This window comes from Saccopteryx leptura, chromosome 6 (assembly GCF_036850995.1).
Source record: "Saccopteryx leptura isolate mSacLep1 chromosome 6, mSacLep1_pri_phased_curated, whole genome shotgun sequence".
NCBI lineage: Eukaryota > Metazoa > Chordata > Mammalia > Chiroptera > Emballonuridae > Saccopteryx > Saccopteryx leptura.
In genome coordinates, this window is record NC_089508.1 from 68,236,150 (window position 1) to 68,255,227 (window position 19,078).

A 19,078-nucleotide genomic window follows, 5' to 3' on the forward strand; every position below is an offset into this window, starting at 1 on the left:
AACTAATGATTGATGCTTCTCATCTCTTCGTTCCTGTCTGTCTGTCCCTGTCTATCCCTCTCTCTGACTTTCTCTGTCTCCTTAAAAAAAAAAAAAAAAGGTATGCATAATTAAAAAAAAAAAAGAGATTTGTCTGCAAGTCAGATGCAGCCATCAAAAGAGCCACATCTGGCTTGCGAGCCATAGGTTCCCAACCCCTGTGTTAGAGCAAGCCATCTAACTTTTGAATATCCTAAAAATTTTTTGTATTCAACATTTACTTCTTTAGAATTTTTTTGTGTGTGACAGAGACAGAGAGAGACAGAGAGAGGAACAGACAGACTGGAAGAGAGAGAGATGAGAGGCATCAATTGCAGCACCTTAGTTTCTCAGTGATTGCTTTCTCATGTGCCTTGACTGGGGGCTACAACTGACTGCGTGACCCCTAGCTCAAGCCAGCGACCTTGGGTTCAAGATGGTGAGCCTTGCTCAAACCAGATGAGCCAGCGCTCAAACTGGCGACCTCGGGGTTTCGAACCTGGTTCCTCCGCGTCCCAGTCTGACACTCTATCCACTGCGCCACCGCCTGGTCAGGCACAAAATTGTTTTAAAGTAGCAACATGAATGGTAAAATGACTAAAATGCAAATAAATTGTAGTTATTATTACTTCTACATCAATTGGCATAGCACATGACGCTGTGTGATTGCATTTGACAAAATATGTGCATTACAACCTATTCCTAGTATTCTCTTTTGGAGTAACTCTTGTAATTTTACATATATATTATTCACCCCTTTGCATCTTTGCTCACCAAAATTTGTATTTGTATTGTCAGCCATTAGCGCAACAACTTTGGATTTTAAATTGTTTACATTTATTACTCTGTATAGATGGTCTGACAAAATTTCAGAAGTTTCGTCCTCAATGGATTCTAAATGTAATATTTTTACTTGAATGCCCTTGGTAACATTAAAATATCTTACTATTATTGGATACAATTTAATTTCATTATGATTTTTTTTTCTTTTTGTATTTTTTTTTTTTTTTTTGTATTTTTCCAAAGCTGGAAACGGAGAGACAGACAGACTCCCGCATGTGCCCGACCAGGATCCACCCGGCACGCCCACCAGGGGGCGACGCTCTGCCCACCAGGGGGCAATGTTCTGCCCCTCCGGGGCGTCGCTCTGTTGCGACCAGAGCCACTCTAGCGCTGGGGCAGAGGCCAAGGAGCCATCCCCAGCGCCCGGGCCATCTTTGCTCCAATGGAACCTCCGCTGCAGGAGGGGAAGAGAGAGACAGAGAGGAAGGAGAGGGGGAGGGTGGAGAAGCAGATGGGCGCTTCTCCTGTGTGCCCTGGCCGGGAATCGAACCCGGGACTTCTGCACGCCAGGCAGACGCTTTACCACTGAGCCAACCGGCCAGGGCCTAATTTCATTATGATTTGATGCATCAGATAAAATTGTTACAAATGCTGCAGTTTCCAAGACCTCTGTATTTTGTCACAGTAATTTTTAAATACTGATTTCAAAATAGCCTCGCATTTTGTCCTGGCACATAAAAATTTTGCGTTGTGAAACTTTTTCAATAATTTAGTTGTACAATCCATACTACAAAAACTTTGTGAATTATGGTAGGAAATGCAAATGTTCCCTCCATTGCAGTCAACTGTTTTTCATCTTCAGAATAATTTGAAGTTTTAAAAAAACTTGTTACTTTACAACAGGAAGCTGATGCATCTAATGATTGCTTATGTTTGTTGGTGGTGAAGTGTTTCATTATTGCTGCTCTGCTCCCAACTGCAATACAAAATTCTCTGCTGCAAATATTGCAGAGAATAATGGTATCTTTCTCTGATATGAGGAATGGAAATTCCTTTTTCAACTTATCGTTGAAATGGCATTTTCTCTTTTTTGATTTTTCCATCCCTTAAATGAAATTAAAAATTAAAAATAAAGTACAGAGCTACATGAATGATGCAAGCACATTAGGAACTGAAAATGTTACATCATGGTAGGTGAATTTTCCGGAAGCTAAATTAACAAAACTAAATATCAAACAAAACCACTAATTTGGAGTGATATTCGAGTGTATTTATCATTTTCTAATTTAAAAAAGTCTGTTTTATGCAACATTTAATCAAAATGCATTATTAATAGATATGGCTTGAGGTTGGATTTCTACTTTAAAAATTAAATTTTGGGAAAATACTTGTAAATAAAATTATACATATTTGGAAATTATTAAATAAATAATGAATTAATAAAATGTGAATTGTGCTTACCTGTCTATGATTGAATATTCACTGAAAAAGAAATAATTGTGAGTCTACAATGTTGTGTGTGTTGTGTGCTCGGTATATCGCGCGCTCTCTCAAGGTCTCCCGGGCAGAGCGCATTGGTCTCATAATCGCGTCTCGCTGCACTGTACTGATCCCCGATGAATCATCATGTCAAACACAAACACGTCACATCACACACAATGGATCAACTTCACATTGATCGAAATTGGACATCTACAGATTAGTCTTCCAATATATTGTAAAAAAGGAGGACATGTAGGAGGACACTTTTCGAGGGAGGAAAGAACTTACAAAAGAAGGATTGTCCTTCCTAAAGGAGGGCGATTGGTCACCTTAGTATTTGCCTTCATGGTACTTCACGCATAGTACAGGGCTTCATTTGCCCATCATTTTGTGTGTGTTGTTGTAGTGTGCTATATTTCCACTATATGTTTCTTTTAACTATGAGATTTAGTACCTCTTTATTCATGGTTAATAGTATATAATTAAATACATAGAAACTGTGATTTCCTAGAGCCCAATATATTGTACATAGTATATTATATTAACACAAGCATATAATACTTTCCTCCACAAAACCACTGTAAAATCAATTAAACATTTTCAGAGATACAAATAAATGCATGTATAATGAAAATTACTTTTTATCCCATAAATTTTTCTTGCAGAATTGGGTATTCTCAAATTCAAATTTTGTATGTCAGCAAATAAGATACATACTACAATTTAGGCACTGGGGAAACAGGAAAATAAAATACTGGTCCTGACTTGAAATTTCTGAAACCCAAGTAGAAGAGAACAGACAAATTGCTATGAGATATGTGTGTTTAAACAGGAGGAAGCCTCAAGGTATTTGGGGGTAGACAAATGGATGGCCAGTAGCTGTGGCCACCATCACAGCCACCTGGTCTGTGCAGGTTGATTTAGATAGATTGTAATGAAACAACAGAACCAAGAACTGGTGGGCCATTACCTTTTATTCTAGACTTGTACCAGCCAACGAATAAAAACAAACACTCGGGCACCAAGACCCACTCATTCAGCACTCACAAAGCTACTGACACATCTGGGTTTTCCTAGAATTAAAGGCCCCACCAGCCTTATTCTCCTCTGTTTATCATATCCTTCTCTTTACACAAACTCTGCACAAACTGGCTTCTCCTTCAGCATTCTGCCATCTTGGCTGCCTGCTCTCTCTGCAACAACATGGTCTCTTCTCTCAATATGACCTCCTAGATCCTCCTATGAAAACTTTTTGGTGAGACAATCCCTCCTCCAGCACACATTAGCATAACCAAGCTCCTTCCCAAGCAGAAAGGTAACTAGCCATATCACCTGGGCAGTGCCATTTTTAACAATAAAAGTGAACAAAACCAGAAAATACAGATTTTACAAACTTATTTGCCCAACAACAAAGAAGGCTTTAATGAACAGGTGACTTTTAAAGTAAACTGTGGTTTGCCAGGTCAAAAAGAGGATTTATATTATGATGGCTAATTTGATTTGCTCAAGGGCTCATTAAAAAGGAGAAGGGGAGGGGAAAGGCAGGAAGAAGAGGGGGAGGGAAAAGGAAGAAGGGAGAGGGAAAAAAGAAGAAGAAGAGGAAGAGGAGAAAGAGGAGAAAGAGGAGGAAGAAGAGGAGGAAGAGGAGAACTAGGAAGAGGAAGAGGAGGAAGAAGGGCATTTCAGACAGAGAAAAGAGCATGAACCAAGACAAGAAAGCATAAGAGAACTGTTAGTCAAATAAGTTTGTAAATATGATATATATGTTTGCTTGCTTATAGTTTGCATTGGATGTGGGAGACAGGCTGTAGGCTGGCAAGGTCCTTATAATCGAAGGCTTGGTTTTAAGACTAAGCTTTTCCCACTCTTTTTTTTTTTTTTTTTTTTTTAACAGGGACAGAGAGAGTTAGAGAGAGGGATAGACAGAACAGAGAGAGATGAGAAGCATCAATCATTAGTTTTTCATTGTGACACCTTAGTTGTTCATTGATTGCTTTCTCATATGTGCCTTGACCATGGGCCTTCAGCAGACCAAGTTACCCCTTGCTTGAGCCAGTGACCTTGGGTCCAAGCTGGTGAGCTTTTTTTTTTTTTTTTTTTTTTTTTTTTCCCATTTTTCCGAAGCTGGAAACGGGGAGGCAGTCAGACAGACTCCTGCATGCGCCCGAAGGGGGTCCACCCGGCATGCCCACCAGGGGGCGATGCTCTGCCCCTCTGGGGCGTTGCTCTGTCGCATCCAGAGCCATTCTAGTGCCTGAGGCAGAGGCCACAGAGCCATCCTCAGCGCCGGGCCATCTCTGCTCCAATGGAGCCTCGGCTGCGGGAGGGGAAGAGAGAGACAGAAAGGAGAGGGGGAGGGGTGGAGAAGCAGATGGGCGCTTTTCCTGTGTGCCCTGGCCGGGAATTGAATCCAGGACTCCCGCACACCAGGCTGACGCTCTGCCACTGAGCCAACCGGCCAGGGCCTGGTGAGCTTTTTTTTTTTTGCTCAAGCCAGTTGAGCCCGCGCTCAAGCTGGCGACCTTAGGGTCTCGAACCTGGGTCCTTCCACATCCCAGTCCGATGCTCTATCCACTGCGCCACCGCCTGGTCAGGCTCCCACTCTTTTAATACTAAGATCTTCTCAAAACTGAGCTTTTCCCCACACCCCCTGACTGTTGCATGATGTAGGGTGGTGCACTCTTACAAGGAATCCCATTTATGCCTCAGATGAGTGGCTTTGTATCAGAGACTTCCTTATTTGTATATTGGCTTAAAGGCTTTAATTTCTACACTATAAAATGAGGCAGACTGGGGCATTCTCGCTCAGATCCTGCCATCACCATTGCAGAGGAGAGGCAGCCAAGATGGTGGAGTGAAGGAGAAGCCAGTTTGTGCATAGTCTGTACAGAGAGAAGATGGGGAACAGAAGTGAATAAGGCTGGTGAGGTATAAACCTTTGATTCCAGGAATACTCGGATGAGTCAGTGGCTTTTGGAGCCCTGAATGGAAAGGGAAGTGTTTTCTCAATATGTGTATTTCTCGCCTGATGGGTGCAAGCTAGGATTAAAGGTAATGGCCCACCAGTTCTTGGCTCCGTTGTTTCATTACCGTCTGTCTGAATCAAATTGCGAAACTGCATGGGCCAGGCGGCTCTGATGGTGGCTGTGGCTCCTGGCTTTCAAGAGCACAGCATGCTCTGGAAACAGCAAATAACTCAGTGGGGTTAGAGCAGTGGTCCTCAACCTTTGTTGGGCCACGGACCAGTTTAATGTCAGAAAATATTTTCACAGACTGGCCTTTAGGGTGGGACGGATAAATGTATCATGTGACTGAGACAAGTGTCAAGAGTGAGTCTGACGAATGTAACAGAGGGAATCTGGTCATTTTTAAAAAATAAAACATCGTTCAGACTTAAATATAAATAAAATGGAAATAATGTAAGTTATATATTCTTTCTCTGTGGACTGGTACCAAATGGCCCATGGACCGCTACTAGTTCGCGGCCCGGGGGTTGGGGACCACTGGGTTAGAGCATAGTGTCTTCAAGGGAACAGCTTCAGATGAAAAGATTAGACAAACTAGAATGAACAGGTTTGTCAATCAAGATAAGGAGTTCAGATTTTAACCTGTAGGGAGTGCGGATTTTAAGCAGAGGAAAATTTTTCCTTTAAAAGACTTCTCTGGTGCTGGCCAGTTAGCTAAGTGGGTTAGAGAGTTGATCTTGATAAGCCAAGGTCGCAGGTTTGATCACCAGTCAGGGCACATATGAGAAGCAACCAATGACTACTAAATGGAACAACTAGATGGAACAAGGATTTCATGCTTCTCTCTCTCTCTCTCTCTATCTCATATCAATGGTAAAATAAAAAAAATTCAACCAATAAATGCGTAAATAAATGGAACAACAGATTGATGTTTCCCTTTCTCTCCTCCCACTCTCTAAAATAAATAAATAAAGAAATAAAAATGTTTTTGTTTTTTTTTGGCTGCATTGTGGTGGATGTACTGGAGAGGCAAACTAGTTAGGAGGCTATTATGGTAATTAAATGACAAATGATGAGATCTGAAATAAAGGCAAATGGCAGTGGGGATGAGGGGTATGAATTAGGGACTTTGAAAATGAATCCTGAGATATGGGCAAGAGAGAAAGAAGCCAACAGTGGTTCTGTGGTTTCTAGGCTGGCTGACTAGGGGAACAGTTAAGCCACTAAATGAAAAGGAAAATGCCCTAGCTCATCAGGATTATTTTTGACTCCTTCTCCTTTCCACGGAACAGATTACCAATTCCTGCGAAACCTTTGCCTCCAATCTTCCCCACCCTCCTCACTGTGCTGCAAAGTCATCTTCTTCTTCTTCTTCTTCTTCTTCTTCTTCTTCTTCTTCTTCTTCTTCTTCTTCTTCTTTTTTTTTTTACAGAGAGAGGGATAGACAGACCAGACAGACATAAATGGAGAGATGAGAAGCATCAATCATTAGTTATTCGTTGCGCATTGCAACACCTTAGTTGTTCATTGATTGCTTTCTCATATGTGCCTTGACCGTGGGGCTACAGCAGACCGAGTAACCCCTTGCTCGAGCCAGCGACCTTGGGTCCAAGCTGGTGAGTTTTGCTCAAACCTGATGAGCTCACGCTCAAGTTGGCGACCTCAGGGTCTCGAACCTGGGTCTTCCGCATCCCAGTCTGACGCTCTATCCACTGAGCCACCACCTGTTCAGGCCAAAGTCATCTTCTTGAAGCAGTTTATGAAAGAACCCACCCTCCTCCCAAGCAGAATGAAATCTAAGCTTCTTAGTGGAGCATTAAAAACTCTACCTCCAAAATCAAAACAAAACAAATCAAAAATAAAAACAAAAACAAACAAAAAGACTCTACCGTCAGGCAGGCCACAAGCTACCTCTTGGATACCTGTATCTCCTTAATCATTTCTTTTCCCTACCTCAAACATCAATCTTAGTTCCTCTGACACATCCTTGTCAAAAATACTCTTCCTTTTCCGTTATGAATAGACTTTTGGGTCTCAATCACAACACTTGGCGTTCTGCCTAATTTTATAGATAGTTGTGCCTTCCTATCTTTTCTACTTTTTTTCCCCTCTTTATTTCTTTGTACTACTGACTTATATATAATATAGGATAAAAAAATTTGTGATGAATTGACCTGGAGTAGGGATCCGATCCTTGTGTCATTACTCAAAGTTTAGCAGTCTTGCCTGACCAGGTGGTGGTGCAGTGGATAGAGCGTTGGACTGGGATGCAGAGGACCCAAGTTCAAGACCCTGAGGTTGCCAGCTTGAGCGCGAGATCATCTGGTTTGAGCAAAAGCTCACCAGGTTGGACCCAAGGTCGCTGGCTTGAGCAAGGGGTTACTCGGTCTGCTGAAGGCCAGCGGTCAAGGCACATATGAGAAAGCAATCAATGAACAACTAAGGTCTCGCAAGGAAAAACTGATGATTGATGCTTCTCATCTCTTTCTGTCCCTGTCTATTCCTCTCTCTGACTCTCTCTCTGTCCCTGAAAAAAAAAAAAGTTTAGTAGTCTGGAAAAACCAGGAGATTCTGCGAATCCATGGCACCACGCATGAAAAAATGAATCTACTCTAGAGGAATCAGTTGTCTCTAGGGGGCTTTTACTAGAACAAGGCTGACAAAAAGTGGGGGCAAAATAATTTGCTGTCAAGGTAGTATGGCACCTCCGGTTTCACGACACCTTTAATTGTTTATATAAAATAAAATATCTTATGCAATGTACTTTGAAAAAGCTCTTAGGGATCTAAGATTTCCCGGGGTGGAATTTCCCGGTGACGGAAGTCTTCTTGAGTCAACTGCACTGACCATCACCCAGTGCACTTGTGAGTGGATTAAACAGCAAAACACGCCCGGCGGTGTTTCCCCAGAGTTGGACAGCTGCCTGGCCCAGAACGGCCTTCCGCCCGCCCTCGTCCAGCTCCCGCCCCCAGCGGCTGCTGCCGGAGGCGCCGAGGGAACTCCCGCACGTCTGCGCGCGCAATCCCGGGCCGAGGATCCGCACGGCGCGCGCAATTGCCCTGGAAACCAGTGCGCGCGCACGCGCAAACGTGGGGCTGGGAAGGAGGGCTGAGCTAAAAGCTCAGGGGCAGGAGGAGGGGTTACCTTTTCCCTGACCGTCGCGCCCATCTTCCTCGGGCGGAGCGTCAATTCCAGCACGCGCCCGGCCCGCGCGCTCCCCCAGGCGCTCCCCCGCCTCACATGCACCGGTGTCCTCCTCCCGCATTTGTGCGCCGGTGCAGCAGACAGTGGGAGCATCCGGGCATTTCCGCACCCGAGCGGCGATCCGGGCGGCGTCGGCGGTTGAGGAGCTCCCATGGCAGGGACGAGGCGGGGGCGAGGGAAAGGGGAGTGAGGCGATAAGCCGGAGCCGCCGCGCAAGACGCTCTCGCGGTCGGAGGAGGGCCAGGCGCGGGGCTCGTCGAGCTTTTCGTGCATTCTCCTGGCCAGCCCCGGCCCCGGACATGCATCTGCATCAGGTCCTCACCGGTGCTGTCAACCCTGGAGACAACTGCTACTCCGTGGGCAGCGTCGGGGATGTCCCCTTCACGGTGAGTGGCGGCCGGGAGCCCGTGGGGAGAGACCGGGGTCCGGACCCGGGGGCCGAAGCCCCTTTCCCCGGGCCCACGCTCCCCCGGGGGCCACGAGAGGTTGGCGGGCCCCACCCGCTCTCCCTCTGCAGCCCAATTAAGGGGATGGGGTGTGGGCCTGGGAGTCCTGAGGAGGGTGTAGGTAATTACCCGTCAGGGGAAAGGATTAGGAATCCACCCTCCTGTCCACCCTCAGCAGACAGGTCTCGGGGTAGCTAGACGGGAAGGTTCCTTTTCTAGGGAGCTCCCGGGTCTGCGGTGGAGGAAGATGGTTGCAACCGCTGAAACCCCAGAGTTCCCGTTTTGCACCTGCTCTGGGCGTGGAGGCCAAGAGACTTACTTGGTCTTGTCTCGGAGCGTGGAGGCGATACTACTGCGCTTGGCTCCCCTTGGGCGCTCTGTTAGGGCAGCAAGGAGAGACGTTGGAGCCTGGGGCTTTAAACCCGATCCGAGACTCTCTCGCCCGATATGCGGAACCTTAATTCCCACTAGAAAATAGAAAAATTCTTTCTCTGCCCCTGAAAAATTTAGAATGGATGGGTTCGCGTGACAGTGGCCTGGAGGGCTCTTATTTATCACGAGATCAGTTTGGTAACCTTCCTAGGTAATATTTTAATCCGTTCGCAAGGTAGACTAGTTTGTCCTTAAGCTAAGGCAATGTGAAATTTTATGGCACTGCTTTTCTTGTTTGTGCGAGTAAAGAGTGTGTAAACAGTAATGTGTTAGAATCTCTTTAAAATCTAAATGAAAAGGTACGTTTCTCGAGGAGCATGGATGGATCAGTCCTTTTTGCGAATGGGATGTTCTTATAGCTAATTCAAACTGAGCTCTAGAGCTTTCATCCCTAGACTCCCATGGATTGGCGTGAGTTCCTTTTTTTTTGTATTAAATTTATACATGGTCCTCTTTAGAAAGAACTGTAGGCAGTGAGACCTCGATTAAATATACATTGTTATTGATACCATCTGCTTGATAAAATTGGAAATAGCATAATGGTATGCTTCTTAGACAAGGGAAACACTCTGATCTGATGTCTGCTTTCTAACGGTTTGTTTTTAAGGCTGCAGAAATCAGAAAAGCTCCAGCAAAACTGCAGAATCATGTAGCACAGTGCATTCTGGAACAGAATTCATCTGTCATTGTGATACATTAAAAATAACTATAAGATTGCTTTTTGGCCATTTTAATTTTTAAATGTAATTAACTTGGCTTTGTTCCAGTTGAGATTGAACCCTTTGAAAATATAATTTGCCTGACTTACATTGTTACACCTTTCTCTATCAATGCTGTCATCTGTGTTTTGTGTACAAGTGATCTAAAAGGTCCATATAGTACTGAGCTTGGATTTCAATTCTGTAGAGACTGTTTGAGGCGTAGAGAATAAAATTTTCTTCTCCCTCAATTGTGTAGGTGGGAAAGAAGTTCTTCAGGGTTAGAGGAGCAGATGTTAGGGCAGGGGTTGGGAACCTGTGGCTCGCAAGCCAGATGTGGCTCTTTTGATGGCTGCATCTGGCTCGCAGACAAATCTTTAATAAAAAAAATAATAACGTTAAAAATATAAAACATTCTCATGTATTACAATCCATTCATTTCCTACCACTCATGTTCATGGTTGTGGGTGGCTGGAGCCAATCACAGCTGTCCTTTGGGACAACACTAAATTTTTATTGGATAATGTGTAACGTACACGGGTCGTTGTATGGCTCTCACAGAATTACATTTTAAAATATGTGGTGTTCATGACTCTCTCAGCCAAAAAGGTTCCCGACCCCTGGGTTAGGGGGTATTTCAACACTGTTGTGGCGGTAGTTTTCTGTTTTCATCTAAATTGGATCTGTGTCTCACTGTGGGCTGGTATATAGTACTCAGGTGGATTCAGATGCAGTCTGGGAAAGCCAATGCAAGAACTATGAGTGCTGGTTATGCTGGAGGCCACCCATTACCAGGTCCTTGGAATCATTTTCGGATCTTTTGCCACCTCCCTAATTCAAACCTGTCACCAAGTCTAGCTGTGTGCAGTGTTTATCAGATTTTCCCTTTCCATGTCCTTAATTACCACCTTATTATAGAACCTAATTTGTATTATTTAATATGAGAACTTCCAAACTGGTTTTCCTGACAGTCATCTGATCACTTCAGTTCATCCTTCACTCAGCTGCTGAGATAATTTTCTTCCAGTACCATTTCACCATTTCACAATATGCAGTTGTTTTTTATAGCTGTATTATGAAATTTAAACTAGTCAGATAATCTGCCATCTTTACATTAAATTATATATGCTTCTCGTTTTGCCTTACTATTATAGATATACTGATCTTCTTACTCTAGCCTACATTTTTATGGTGCAACAAGAGAATCCTGACCTTTTTTTTACAATTTTTTTTATTGATTTTTATGGGCCCAGCACGCTTCCGCTGCGCTACTCTGCTAGCGGCTATAAGTTTTTCGTTGCGACACCTTAGTTGTTCATTGATTGCTCTCCCATATGTGTCTTGACCGTGGGCCTTCAGCAGACCGAGTAACCCCCTCGCTCAAGCCAGCAACCTTGGGTTCAAGCTGGTGAGCTTTTGCTCAAACCAGATGAACCAGCGCTCAAGCTGGCGACCTCGGGGTCTCGAACCTGGGTCCTTCCATATCCCAGTCTGACGCTCTATCCACTGTGCCACCGCCTGGTCAGGCCTTATTGATTTTTAGAGGGAGGTAGGAGGAGGAGCAGGAAGCATCAACTCGTAGTTGCTTGCTGTATGTGCCTTGACTAGGCAAGCCCGGGGTTTTGAACTATCAACTTAAGCGTTCCAGGTTGACACTTTACCCACTACGCCACCACAGGTCAGGGGAATCCTGACTTTTTAATTTCCCAAATATGACTCAGAAAATTACCTGGGCCCTGGCCGGTTGGCTCAGCAGTAGAGCGTCGGCCTGGCGTGTGGGGGACCCGGGTTCGATTCCCAGTCAGGGCACATAGGAGAAGCGCCCATTTGCTTCTCCATCCCCCCCCCCTCCTTCCTCTCTGTCTCTCTCTTCCCCTCCCGCAGCGAGGCTCCATTGGAGCAAAGATGGCCAGGGCGCTGGGGATGGCTCCTTGGCCTCTGCCCCAGGCGCTAGAGTGGTTCTGGTCGTGGCAGAGCGACGCCCGGAGGGGCAGAGCATCGCCCCCTGGTGGGCGTGCCGGGTGGATCCTGGTCGGGTGCATGCGGGAATCTGTCTGACTGTCTCTCCCCGTTTCCAGCTTAAGAAAAATACAAAAAGAAAAAAAAAGAAAAGAAAAAAAGAAAATTACCTGGCTTAGGAGGCCTGCTTGTAACACTGATTTCTCATTTAATATCTTAGTTTTGAGTGCACCGGTCCAGTCATAATTTTGCCTTGAACTAGAAATGACCTTTTGGACTCTGAAAGAACAGATTTACTTTAAAAGAAAGGAGAACAAGCTGTTTTTAAGTACTCTAGAATTAACTAACAAGTATTTGAATGCCTATATCAGTATGGTAAAAATTAAAAAAATTTAACGGTAAAACTCCTTTACATAGAACGTGCCATAACAATCAGATGGAAAACCTTTCGTTCTGGGTCAGATGGCTAAAAATGGGGCCAGCCAGGACTGAAATGAAAGTCTTGTGATCTGGTCTGGTGGGCTTTTTTCTGTTGTGTTTCTTTTCCATTGGAGTTATTGCTCTGAAGGGTGGGAAAGGGTGGTGGTGGTGGTGGTGATGGTGGTGGTGTGTGGCGTGTGGTCAAGATGGGCCATTGTAGAATGGAAGACTGTCTTGTAGTTAGCCAGTGGTTCTTAGCTAATGATATCCTGAGGACCTTTTCAAAATAGGGTAGATCATTTCTTTAGGAGTCTCTAAACAGATGGTTTTTGAAAAGCAATTGTTCTAAGTGGATGTTGAAGAGTTTATGACATCATAATTGGAAAACAGTGTTATATATACTGCTCAGAAAAATTAGGGGATATTTCAAAATGAATATGAGCAATAAAAATAGCATTTGTTTTTATTTGATTAAACAAGATCAGAAAAGCAAACGACAAGTCAAAGAAAGTTGTTCGATTATACAAATGAGATGCAAAACCAACTTTTATTTCATTAGTAAAAATGCACTATACAAAAGGCTGAAAGTACTGGAGTACCTGCCTGTTTCCTGATCCCCTGATTTTTGTGAGCAGTGTATATTGTGTTGTGCTTGGTGGGTGGTGGGTAGTGTGATGAATGATTGCTTGGTTATGTCACTGTGGCCCAATATGTGCTGTGTTGAAATGGTGGTGCAGTTTATAGTGGACAGTCTTAGTGACTATGTATAGCAGGGGTCCCCAAACTACGGCCCGCGGGCCACATGCGGCCCCCTGAGGCCATTTATCCGGCCCCCACCGCACTTCTGGAAGGGGTACCTGTTTTATTGGTGGTCAGTGAGAGGAGCATAGTTCCCATTGAAATACTGGTCAGTTTGTTGATTTAAATTTACTTGTTCTTTATTTTAAATATTGTATTTGTTCCCGTTTTGTTTTTTTACTTAAAAATAAGATATGTGCAGTGTGCATAGGGATTTGTTCATAGTTTTTTTTATAGTCCGGCCCTCCAACGGTCTGAGGGACAGAGAACTGGCCCCCTATGTAAAAAGTTTGGGGACCCCTGATGTATAGTTTTTGTGCTAACATATGAGTTATGGTGGTTTTCACTTGTGCTTTGACAGCAGGTTTTTTTAAAACAATTGTGATTTTATAAATATAGTTGTATATATCACCTTTTGATCATTCTGTTATATTCAGTGTAGATCTAAGTTCTGGAAAAACTGTTATCCTGAAAAAGTCAGGTCCCAGATAGTCCAAGGAGACAATGATCTGTATGAGCTTTGTTGTGTTGTATTTTCTTTTTTTTTTTTTTTTAGTGAGAGAGACAGAGACAGGGAGAGAGACTGACAGGGACAAATAGACAGGAAGAGAGAGAGATGAGAAGCATCAGTTTTTTGTTGTGGCACCTTAGTTGTTCATTGATTGCTTTCTCATATGTGCCTTGACTGAGGGGCTCCAGCTAAGCCAATGACTCTTCGCTCAAGCCAGAGACCTTGGTCTCAAGTCAGTGACCTTGGGCTTTAAGCCAGTGAGCAACCTTTGGACTCAAGCTAGTGATCATGAGGTCATGTCTGTGATCCCATGCTCAAGCCAGCGATCCTATGCTCAAGCTGGTGAGCTCAGGGTTTCAAACCTGGATCCTCAGCATCTGAGACCAACTCTCTAACTATAGACATTCTTACAGATAAGTGAATGTTAACGCTTAATGCAGCAGATAGTGTAGAGTTCTCATTTATGTTATTATTTTCCTGAAAAATAGTCCTTAAATACTATTTTGTCTTTTTTGTAAGCATGAAATTTTAATTAAAAATAATGGTACATGATGATTATTAATCTTTTTTTATTTTCCTTTTATTTTTAAGTGAGAGAAGGGAAGATAGAGAGACTCCCACATGCACCCCGACCAGGATCTACCTAGCAGCCTTCATCATGGACAGATGCTTGAATAAACTAAGTTACCCTTAGAGCCTGAGGCCACTGCTCAGACCAACTGAGCTATCCTCAGCATCCAGAGCTGATGCAAAACCAGTTAAGCCACTGACAGCAAGAGGAGAAAAGGGAGAGAAGGGGGAAAGGGAGAGGAAGAGAAGCTGATGGTCGCTTCTCATGTGTGCCCTGATGAGGGATGGAACCTGGGACTTCAGCATGGCCAGGCTGGGACTGAGCCAACCAGACAGGGCCATGATTATTAATCTAATTTAAAATTTTTTAACATCTGGCCTTAAGGGGTGCTGATTGTATTTTCAGGCAGATAGGCGCAGTTGATGTTATTCCAATAGGGGTAGTTGATATTGTTCTAATATGATATGAAATTAGCACATCAATCAATCAAAGTTTATAAAAATTAGTTCCACTCTCAGGGAACTTATGATATACTGGCAGAGATAAAAGAAGATGTACAGAATTATATTGTAAGGCAGATGAAAGAGATCTCATGTCATTGGGAAGATCAAAGATTTCACACAATATTGACATTTAGAAAGACAGTGGTATTAGGTCTTCCTGGGTGGCAAGGATGACAAAAGCCAAGTAATGGTGTGATATAAAGGATAAATTCCATTATAAAAGTGATTAAAATAAAACAGAACTTCTTTATTAAATAGCAGACACTCTTAGAATGTTGAAAAATATAATCTGTAAACATTATTCATAGTTGTTTTAGGAAAACATACCTGTATTCTGGTATTTCTTGACTTTTGTTGGTGGTGTTTTTTTCTTAGAGTCACCAAGTTAGTAATGAATGAAAAGACTTTAAAAGTTAGAAGATAATGTTGTATGACCTCTTTTTCTGGCATTTAGATATATTTTAATTCTATCATAGTATAATATCCCAGTCTTAGAATTATGGTAACTCCAAACTTTGAAAATGATCAGCCTCTTTATACATTTAGGAAATATTTGTTGAACACATAGGAGTGCAAGGCTCTGTGAAGATGAAAAAAAAGAAGGAACAAAAAAATTTAGTCCTGATTTCAGTGAATTTATTAAAGAAATGTAAGAACCTGGTAGTCATTAGAATTAAGACATGTACTTAATTAACCACAGCAGGCAAGCTGTGTGGTATTGTGAGGTATTTAAATTCTGGTGGGAATTCAAGAAGCATAATAGATTCCTTTCAGCAGGGAAATTGAGGAGAGATAGACAGAAAAGTGCTTCTGTACTGGCTGGTTATCAATAGGTTTAACAACTCTCACACCTATTGATAGCCTTTGCTGAGAGTAAAGGGGTAGACGGAAGTCAAGAATTTAGAATGGGCTAGAGTTCAAAGAGAAATTGGCCCATTTTTCTTGGAGAGTAGCTTCTTATTTATATTGACATATTTTATCGTTTGTGGGCTTGTTTGGTGTTAGCCTGTAGGTGTCCAGGGTGGAACAAAAGTAGATTTATAGTTCTGAGTACTAAAACAGAGTTTATTCTTGTATTATTTATTGATTTTCCGTAGGAACAACTGTAAACTTACTTTTGCCCTACTGTGTGTGTGAGGTTATATGAATTCTTTCTTTATTTTAAAGAACTCTTTCTTGGGGTGTGGGGGGAGTTGGGAAGGCAGAGAGGACCTCACTTAGCTTGGCCCCAGTTGCTTTTTTATGGCTAATAAACTGTTTTTAATTTTTATATGTACCCCAAATATAGGCTCTCACAGATACTGTCAAGTTTCATCTTCTCTCCATGGCCTGAGAATGAGTATCTCAATAAAGCACAGGTTTACACCAAAAAAAGAACCTTTTATGTTATTTATTTATTTGAGAAAGAGAGAGAGAGATTTGTTGTTCCACTTATACATTTTTTAGCTGATTTTTCTGTGTGCCCTGAACAGGAATGAACCTGCAACCTTGGCCTGTCAGGAGGATTCTCTAACCCAGTGGTTTTCAACTGCTGGTCTGTGGACTGGTGCGTCTGCAATTTCTGGCGGACCCGTGGACCGGCAGTTGAAAGCCACTGCACTCAGCTGTCTGGCCAGGGCTATAAATTCTTTCATATGTTCTCATGTAGGTTGTTAATTAGCTTTTCTCCTTATAGTGAGAAGATGCCTAGCAGCTACCCAGAAACCCTGATATAGTCTCAAATAATGCCTCCCTAGAAATGGGAGGTCAGAGACCAACTACTTAATATGACCTTGGCTAAATTACTTAAACTTCTTTAGGTTTTTCATCTATAAAATCAGGTTCTTAAATTAGATTCTCTTTTTAAGTAATCAGACCTCAAAAGAGGATTATATTGACTTTTTAAAAGATTACCAAGGAGCAAGAGAGAAAATGGACCAGAGACCAGAAACACAAAGTGCTTGTAGTGAAGGTGTTAAGTCTGGAGGCTGTTGTGTACTTCCCCTCCACTTGTATGTACAAGACTGTTGGCCAGACTTGACAGGGAGCCTGAACTCCTTTCTGGCTCAGGGAATAAGCCACAGAGAGAGTTTATGAAGTAGTGGGTCCTTGGGCTCACAGTTGAGAAGGAGGCGCTTGTTTATTATGACTGTATCCTCAGCATCTGGTTACTGCTGGTTGCTTGGGATTGTCACATGCAGAATGGAGTGGAAGATGGGGCCTGTGTAATGGTGTTCAGGTTCTCCAACCCCTAAATATTTACTCCTGTACTTTCTGTTCTTAAGATTTGGGGTATTTGAAAGATGGCTTTATAAATTATAATCAGTATATTAATTCGGATCTTGGGAAATTTTTAGAACAAATCAGAGTTCTCAGTATTTAATCATCGAAAAGAACACAGGGTGTTGGGTTACAACCACAGTGGCAGAGTGGAAAAAGAAGTCATGCCTGACCAATTTAATTTCCTTCTATGATAGAAAGCATAGCAGTATTTAAAAAGGGATAATGGAGAATCTCTGTAATTCAGATTTAGTAAGGCTCTTCTAACTTGTATTTTATTTTTTAAAACAAGTTTGGAAGCCTAATATTTTAATAGGAGTTTTAGAATTTTCAACCTTTTTGAGTTTATGGAACCCCTTTGCGTTATATTTTTGCTCTGGAACCCTGATTCATGATGTAACAGGATTGGACCTATTATTGAGAAAGCAGGTGCAGATTAGATTATCCAGGTGGTAAGACTGTATTTTCTTTTACTTAGATATTGTTTATGTAGCCTTAAGACTTGATGTATACATGTGAAACCAATTGCCTGTACTTTTTATTCTCAAGCCATCTCATTTCATGATTGCTAAGGGCTCCTTGAACACTCTCCTTTTCCCTCATCCTAATACCTAAAAAAATATGATGGTTATCTTATATTTCTCTGATAGAGAAGTTAGTACATATAAAGAGGTCAGTGAATAGAGCGAGACTCCTTTAAACAATGTACTATATGATTAGTTTTTTTTCTATATGATAATTTGGTGGGATGATTAGAAAGCCATAAATAATATCCTCTTAGATTATCGTTGGAGATATGTTCCTTTTAGGCCACTTCCTCTAAAAATTGAGCCCTCCCAGGAGTATAACATTTAATTTAATTTATCCTAAGTCATGATATTTTCTTTTTTTTTTTTTGTATTTTTCTGAAGCTGGAAACGGGGAGAGACAGTCAGACAGACTCCTGCGTGCGCCCGACCGGGATCCACCCCGGCATGCCTACCAGGGGGTGACGCTCTGCCCACCAGGGGGCGATGCTCTGCCCCTCCAGGGCGTCGCTCTGTCGAGACCAGAGCCACTCCAGCGCCTGGGGCAGAGGCCAAGGAGCCATCCCCAGCGCCCGGGCCATCTTTGCTCCAATGGAGCCTTGGCTGCGGGAGGGGAAGAGAGAGACAGAGAGGAAGGAGAGGGGGAGGGGTGGAGAAGCAGATGGGCGCTTCTCCTGTGTGCCCTGGCCGGGAATCGAACCCGGGCCTTCTGCACGCCAGGCCGACGCTCTACCACTGAGCCAACCGGCCAGGGCCTTATGGCAGTCGGCTCTTAACAGGTCTACTTGCTTTGTCTGCTTTGATGTTATCCTCCTTCAGTTTGTTCTCAACATAGTAGCCAGAATGATTAACAGAATGATTCTGTTAAAATACAGTATTACATGCAACTTAATGTTAATGACAGGGACACATTTTGAGAAATATATCATTTGTGATTTTGTCATTGTGCCATCATATATTTATACAGACCTAGATGGTCTAGCCTGCAAAACACTTAGTTTATATGGTGTAGTGGCTACAAACCCATACGACATGCTACTATAGAAAACAGGAGATTAAATCAAGCACAAGAGTAAATGGTGCAGCTGAGAGGTGGTAAATGCAAAAGAGGATGTCAACATAAAGATAGAGGCTGTTGCCAGCATAACATGGCAAAATGTTTTAAACAAAATTTTTATAAGTAGAAAGACTATATTCTAAAATAACAATAAAAAGTATAGTAAATATATAAACCAGTAGCATAGTTGTTTATTATTATTATTTGTACTATATGTAATTGTACATGCTACACTATTATACAACTGACAGTGCAGTAGGTCTGTTTATACCAGCATCACTATAAGCATGGCTCCAACATCACTAGGCTATAGGAATTTTTTAGCTTAATTATTATTTTTTAAATTAATTTTTAAAGTTTATTCATGTTAGAGTATGGAGAGAGAGAGAAGGGGGTGGCGCAGGAAGCATCAACTCCCATATGTGCCTTGGCTGGGCAAGCCTG

General features: G+C 42.7%; 1 protein-coding gene and 1 non-coding gene across 4 annotated transcripts in view; one reads left to right on the forward strand and one right to left on the reverse strand.

Moving 5' to 3' along the window:
- Positions 1-1,330: 1,330 nt before the first annotated feature.
- Positions 1,331-1,406, reverse strand: TRNAA-GGC (transfer RNA alanine (anticodon GGC)). The gene has a single exon. It is a non-coding gene; the product is annotated as a tRNA-Ala (tRNA).
- A 6,947-nt stretch (positions 1,407-8,353) lies between these two features.
- Positions 8,354-19,078, forward strand: part of DMXL2 (Dmx like 2) — a 203,306-nt gene continuing 192,581 nt past the window's right edge. For all 3 annotated transcript variants that reach the window (XM_066341820.1, XM_066341821.1, XM_066341822.1), the window contains exon 1: positions 8,354-8,839. In XM_066341820.1, coding sequence (XP_066197917.1) covers positions 8,753-8,839 — 87 coding nt within the window. In that variant the 5' untranslated portion in view covers positions 8,354-8,752. The remainder of the gene's footprint in view (positions 8,840-19,078) is intronic.